The 7205-nt window shown below is 39.5% G+C and overlaps 1 protein-coding gene across 5 annotated transcripts; it reads left to right on the forward strand.

Moving 5' to 3' along the window:
* Positions 1-376: 376 nt before the first annotated feature.
* On the forward strand, positions 377-3886 carry LOC147905896 (uncharacterized). 5 transcript variants are annotated; one of them, XM_087382221.1, is made up of 9 exons: positions 377-604; positions 1261-1366; positions 1463-1670; positions 1759-2381; positions 2479-2551; positions 2639-2850; positions 2945-3165; positions 3390-3762; positions 3857-3886. In XM_087382221.1, the coding sequence occupies exons 5-8, from the start codon at positions 2484-2486 to the stop codon at positions 3417-3419; spliced, it is 531 nt and encodes a 176-aa protein (XP_087238347.1). In that variant the 5' UTR covers positions 377-604; positions 1261-1366; positions 1463-1670; positions 1759-2381; positions 2479-2483; the 3' UTR covers positions 3420-3762; positions 3857-3886. The 5 variants fall into 5 exon arrangements, with proteins under 5 accessions (XP_087238347.1, XP_087238329.1, XP_087238352.1 ...); XM_087382203.1 differs by having other exon boundaries at positions 2945-3151; positions 3229-3762; XM_087382226.1 differs by having other exon boundaries at positions 2945-3151.
* The last annotated feature ends 3319 nt before the right edge of the window (positions 3887-7205 follow it).

A 7205-nucleotide genomic window follows, 5' to 3' on the forward strand; every position in this document is an offset into this window, starting at 1 on the left:
GCTCAGGGTTCCTAGCTGCATCAAGTGTTTGTCACAATGTAGCCCGATCATTCAGAATGTGACCCAAATCCAGATTTATGTCGATGATGTCCCTCATTTGTGGATTGCTCATGATCAAATTATGCATAAGATTAGGATTGTTCATGAGGCATTGGACTGCTAGCATATTCATCATTTCACGTAGAAGATTGGGATTTTACATTTTGCATCAATTGTTGGGCTTGTTGTTCAGTATTTTTCCAATCTAAGTTTTCAACAAAGGCCACATCTCTCAGTATGAAAATTTTTAGAGAGGATATTCCTTGCTTTAATCCCAAGATTTGATGCCAAGTGAACCAGTAGGTTATATTATTTTGCCTTGTTGTAGAGTCCAGTAGTGGACAAGGATCCCGCTATCCCTTGCGATCTCAACAGAGATTGCCGGAGACTACAATGTTAGAAGGTCCAGAGATCACCTCTGGAGCAGTGCTTACATCTCAGATATCTTCCTTGGAGAGGATCAGTGAGGAAGATGTGCCCAATCCTTCTGTAGTAGAAATATATAAGGCATCTGAAAAAATGAATGGACCAGCAAAGAGTAGCGGTGCAACACATGAGCTTCAAGGTAAAGGTTATGAAATTGTTCAAAATGGTAAAAAATTATTTATGATATCACATTGATCATGTGATGATATTGGGTATTGACATTGATCATTGAATGATTTTCTAAAATTTGACATTTGCTTGAAGGTAAAGAGGCAGGAGATATCCGTCTTCCTAGAGATCTAAGTAACCGATATGGAAAGAGCATTAAGGTGCACTTGTTACAGGAGGTCATGGACACACTCGTTGTCAAGAAAGATATAGAGGTGCCTCTGATATCCTTGTGCAGACATGTCATAAACAAGGCCATCAGGACAGTGGGAGACAACATAGTTATCTTGGTAGAGATATTTGACTAGCAGGGGTACATTGATAGCAGGGGTGACTTCTTGGTGTCACTTGGGATCCAGGTGAGCCGGAGCTGACTTGGATAGTTGAGGATTCAGGCCCAACGTGGGAATTGGTAAACCATGAATTTGAGAATGAATTGGATAAGAGACCAGATTGGGTCAAGCTAAAGGGAAAGAAATTTTTGGTTTGGGATGGAAACCATTGACTCAAGGCATGGTTAGGGAGGATAAACATAGGTATGTTCTTTTGCATTTAGTGTATGTAAATTTTATTTATAGCATGTGTTTTTTTTTTCCCTTTTAAATATTGAGTGAACTTGCTTTACAGTGTATTCAAATATGATGGATCGGCACATTCGAGTTTGGTGCAAGTTCTTGCAGTTCGAGCGTACATAGGAGGGTGAGGTGTTGTTAGCACTAGCCGAGGTCAATAGGTATGAATCCACTATCATGCTTACTGTTATGTTTTGAATTTCTAGTTTTTTGGTGTCTTAAAATGGTCGTCTAACAAATTGCATGTCCATGTGTAGGCTTGCATGTGTACATGTCTCGCACACTATTGCACATGACATATTAATGATGTAGAAATTTGGCACTGCAAACAAAGAGACACTCATGCACTATTTTGCAGCGGAGGACAAAAGATTGGTTGAGGGTATGTTGTTGAAGGAGAGGAGTGGCCCCTTAAAGGCATGGTACAACTTGCTCATGTCTATACTTGGACAGTTTGTTTTTAGGGTGAGTGCCTTAAAGATGTTGGTTGATTACTTGGTAATGGTTTCTAGATTATGTTATGTCAAAAAAGTTGTGGTTCTTTTTTTCATAGGATGAGTACCAAAAGAAGTACCGGGAAGAGATGGACAAAACGGACACTTCAACCCTTTCACTGGAGGAGTGTGAGAAGGTACAAGGCAAGGCATTGTAGAAGGCAGAGGAGAAGGTGAGGAGTAGAGGATATCTTTTGCAATCGATTGCCAATCCAACGAATGGTGAGGGATTTTTTAGCATTTGGTTCTCCATAAACTGGGAGCAGAAAGGAAAGATCGTAACAGAGGACAAGCTTATCATGCTTGGTGCATCGAAACTATCTGCAGAGAGGTTTCTCTTCCATCTCTTTTGTTTATTTCTTTGTGTTGAATGCTTCAAGTTGTTGGAAGACGGGTTTGATTAATGGATTTTCTAATGGCAAGAAAAAAGAGGTCTTGAGAGTGCTTGCAGTAGATACAAACGTGCAGATGGAGCTAGGCATGCCACATGACAATAAGGAGTGGAGGAGATACATTGCAAGGGAGACATATTGGTCTCAAATTATTGAAAAGGCATGCGAGATGATAGGATAGATGAATGTGCTATTTGATGGTCTAGGCATTCAGTTCCCTGGCGATGCAGTGAAGCATTTTAGAGCATGCTGGCATATTCACTTCTAGAATACGTTTCTGGACTTAGTAGGTGAGAAATTTTGGTTTTGGGAAATCTTTTGTGCAATCAAATATTTGAAATCATGCCAGAACATTCTCTCATTAAATGCATGTCAATAACATACCAGGTGATATGAAGAGCTCACTAGATGCAGAGAAGAAGCCGCAAATGGCTATGTCCGTGCGGTGCCTAGTGTACATGTAATTAATGTTGGATGCTCTAGTCCATACCAAAATTCACATAATAGACTATGATGATGGATTAATAGTTACGTGAATGGCTTGCAGGTGGTTTTTTAAGTTGGTGGGAGAGTGTGCTCTAAATGAGATGCTAGTGGCGTGCCATGATTGGTTGATAATGAAAGGGCCACTATGCATGTTTCCTGACACATGCTTGCAGTGCCCTGGTGGATTGTCAGAGTGGGAGATGCAGAGATGCCCCTGGTGGTTGGATTATCCTCTCAACAAGGTTCCCAAATCAGAGAAGGAGCTATGCAAAGGTAAATAAGTGTTCCTCTCAGTTCATTGCTTGAGTGTGTCATTCATATTTCAAGGAATGCATTGGAATGAACATCGTTTTTATGCATGGTTTAGAATTTGTCATGTGGAGGCAAGCACCAGGCAAGAGGACAAGGGACATTGGTTCCACTGCCAAGGAGCTACGTACCAAGAGAAGGAATAATGGGAGAGCATCGCAAGCAAGCAGAGTGTTGCAATTTGGTACTCTTGTTGAAGGAAGGGGTAGTCAAGAAGATGAGGGGGACAACAGATCTGATGACACGGAATCAGAGAGGGGAGATGGTAAGGGAACAAAGGTGCCTCCAATATTATGTCCGTAGATGGCATTGCAAGTACTTGATTTTTTCTACTAGCTATAGAGGAGGCTGTATATCATAGGCTAGTGAGAGTTAACTGGTTGGATGTGCAGTTATCACTAGTGTATGGAAAGTGGCACCATTATGTATTCAATAGTTTGCAGGTGTATTTTAATCAAAATGGTATGAATATGATTATTGATGTGAATGTCTCTATTCTTCAGGTCTCATGTGAAAGTAAGGAATTTTCTTAAGTTGCTGACCCCTCCATCAATCACAATTGAAGAGAAAGAAACAAAGGGAGAACAAAGGTAGCTACAAGCATGATGTGGGCAGACTTTCCTACATCACCTCTGGTTGAGCGCATCTCCGAAAAGGAGATTCTAGAGTGGAACTGGTTAAATATGGGTCTTGTGGAGGCTATTCCAGCATTTGCAAACCATATAATCAAAGATGGGGGGTGGCTCATCCAGTATTTGCTTGTCATAACATATGTGTTGTGTTCAGTTGGGGGCAATGTATAATGGATTTGAGCTAGTTCACATGCTGATCGTATACCTTGACTGTAGCTACATGCAAAAGAATCCAAAGGATATGGTATGTGAAATCTCATTTAAATGGTAGTACAGTTTGAAATATGTTTATGCACAAATTTGCAAAAGTTTGACTTGTTTAAGTTTTCTGGTTACAGATGACCTAGCTAGTCTTGGGTATGTGGCAGTGCCATGGATGCAAGATCCCTATGTACTACAATAACGCCTTAACAGAGAAGAGCCTTGGCAATGACATATGTGTTAGCCAGTCAAAGTGGATAAGGGAGACAAAAGTCCACACCTTCAAAGGCACACAAGAGGGACGTAATTTCGTGCGAGGTGGTGCAGAGAGACAACTTGGATTGAGCAGGTGATTCTCATTTGCTGGTTCTTTTTTTAGTCTTTGTGTATGGTTGGTTTGTTAACAATTGAGGATCTTGTTTATAGGTTTCTCTTGCACACATTCACGTAGGAGGGGGATGTCGTTGTAGATGCATTTGTAGGCATGGGGAACATGGCACGTGCATGTGCGGAGCTAGGTAGACATTGTGTCTCTTGAGAAAGATGATGACGTGGTGATTGTTTAGTTGAAGCCCTTACAGTGCAGGCATCCAGATGCCAAGAGAGGGGAATGATATTTTCCTATTTTGTGATGACAATATACATTTTGTGCTCCAGGGCTTTGAACAGATGTTTATGTATTTGAACTTATATTTGTTGAAATCTTATGGACCATTGCTTTGAACAGATGTTTCATTTTATCTCTATGGTTTGTGTTTTTCACTGTTTGCTAAATCCATTAGGAAAAAGAGAGTAGATATCAATTTTTGAACATAGATATCAGATGATGTGTGAGGAATAGAGTAATGAAGTGAACTAGGAAGTTGTAGACTATTGAATGAGCTATGACTTTGTTTTTGTAATCATGTCAATCGGAGACCTAGAGAGAGAGAGATACATTTCATTTTATCTCTATGGTTTGTGTTTTTCACCATTTGTTTCATTCCATTAGGAAAAAGAGAGTAGATATCAATTTTTAAACATAGATATCAGATGATGTGTGAGGAATCATGATATGTGAAGTGAACTAGGAAGTTATAGACCATTGAATGAGCTATGACTTCATTTTTGCAATCATGCCAATCCGCTCGCCTAAACTATGGCCGCTTGCCTGTGTCCGCTCACCTAAAAATTTTACCCCTCATCTAGTAAGAGCTATTAAGTTCTAGATGCAGTTCTAGATGCAACCTGTGCCACAATGAAAGAAGGGCAAGAGTGTCTTAAAATTGGATTTAGACACGCATGAGCACATCTTGGGGTGTCTTGAAGTGGTGGACGAGGACAACTGAGATAGTACTAAGAAAATGTATGTAGTCTCATTGCAAGGAAACAATATGTCAACTTGTCCTACAAAATGGAATTTGTATTTGAGATTGCTTATTTTTAGTATTGTTTTTTTAAATCCTATGCTAGTTTTTAGTATATCCCAACAACCATCGCACTGGTTTTCCATAACGAATCCACACATCCTGCAAATCCATTCATCTTGTAATGATAGAAGCAAACCACCACACTGGTGATTGTTAATATCCTAGTGCAAACTAACCACCGTGCTAGCGATAACTTATCCTGCACTACTACCGTGCTATCCCTTCACTACTACCATGCTATCCTAAAATTTGTTGCACATTGCTATACTAAAACAGTGCCCTTTAGACTATTTATCATTTCATTAACTGTTAGATTTCATCCCATGCTTGTTTTTAGTATATCCCAACAACCACCGCGCTGGTTTCCCATAACAAATCCACACATCCTACAAATCCATTCATCTTGTAATAATAAAAGCAAATCATCATGTTGGTGGTTATTAATATCTTAATGCAACCAACCACTGCACTAGCCCTAGCTTATTCTGCACTAATCATGTACTAGACTACCATCCTATCCCTACACTACTGCCACGCTATCCTTAAAAATTTTGCATAGCGCTATACTAAATCAGTGCCCTTTAGACTCTTAATTGTTTCGTTAATTGCCATCAGATTTTATCCCATTGTGGTTTTTAGTATATCATAACAACCACTGCACTAGTTTCCTATATCAAATCCACACATCCTACAAATCCATTCATCTTGTAATTATAGAAGCAAACCACTGCGCTGATGGTTGTTGATATCCTAGTGTAACCAACCACCACATTGGTGATAACTTATCCTACATTACTACCGTGCTATCCTACACTACTGTCATGCTATCCTAAAATTGGTTGCATAGTGCTAGTGCCCTTTAGACTGTTTATCGTTAACCATTAGATTTCAACCATTGAGCTACTTAAAACATTTAAGTACTAACATGGAAGCATGTCGATACAAAATTAGGTATTACAAGCACCATGAGAAAGTCCATAAGTCCAGTGGTTGTTGGGATATACTAAAAACAAGGATATGATGAAATCTGACGATTAACGAAAAAATAAACAGTCTAAAGGAGACTGTTTTAGTATAGCACTGTGCAACAAATGTTAGGATAGCATGGTAGTATTGTATGAATAGCACGGTAGTAGTGCAGGATCAGTTATCGTGTGCATGGTGATTGGTTGCTACTAGTATATTAACAGCCACCAGCATGGTGGTTTTCTTCTATTATCACAAGATGAATGGATTTGTAGGATGTGTGGATTTGTCATGGGAAACCAGTGCGGTGGTTGTGGAGATATACTAAAAACAAGCATGGGATTTACCATTTGGGATTTACAAATACAATTTAATAAAACCAGCACGATGGTTGTTTGGGATATACTAAAAAGAAGCATAGTCTCAAATACAAATTCCATTTTGTAGGACAAGTGCATCTGGAACTTAATAGCTCTTACTATAGATGAGAGTACACACATGTTGGTGGACTCTTATGTAGCAGTTAAAATTGTGGCCTCTCTTGTATGTTTTTTTGTACCAAAAAGCTCCGACTACTACATCCCACTTCTCATACATTGTTCCCCAATTATCCTTAAATGTTTCCTCAACCTTGTGCTTAGGTTTTGTGCACTATAATAGAAAGTATGGGTCATCTTCCTCGTTCTCTTGAGATGCTATGATAACTGCAAAGTTATCCCCCTCCTCTAGACAATCAGTGAGGTCATTGAAACTCTGCCCAAACTGTGGGGACTCATTTATCTGTCCATTGTTTGTCACTCCATTTGAACGTAGAGGGAAAACTTGAACTCACTCCCATGTCTTCAGAGCTGCAATGTTCTCACAATCGTCATTGATCACCTATGATGCATGCACTACAGAAACAAGAAAGTTTTCTTGTTTTAATCAGTTGGTTGTTTGAAAAGCCCCATACGTTGTGCAGACCATGAACTCCTTTAATTTTCTTGCAATCGTGGCGGCTTCTCCTTTGCACTTCATCCACTTTCACTCATGGAACACTCTGTGTACTACAGTATTCTTAAGGCTTTGTTTACTGTATGTTGAATGAGTGCCTATGAAGAGGTTGGTTGTA

The sequence above is a fragment of the Dipteris shenzhenensis genome, chromosome 1 (assembly GCF_047967505.1).
Source record: "Dipteris shenzhenensis isolate YYH24624 ecotype China chromosome 1, Dip_SZ_1.0, whole genome shotgun sequence".
In the NCBI taxonomy this organism is placed as follows: domain Eukaryota; kingdom Viridiplantae; phylum Streptophyta; class Polypodiopsida; order Gleicheniales; family Dipteridaceae; genus Dipteris; species Dipteris shenzhenensis.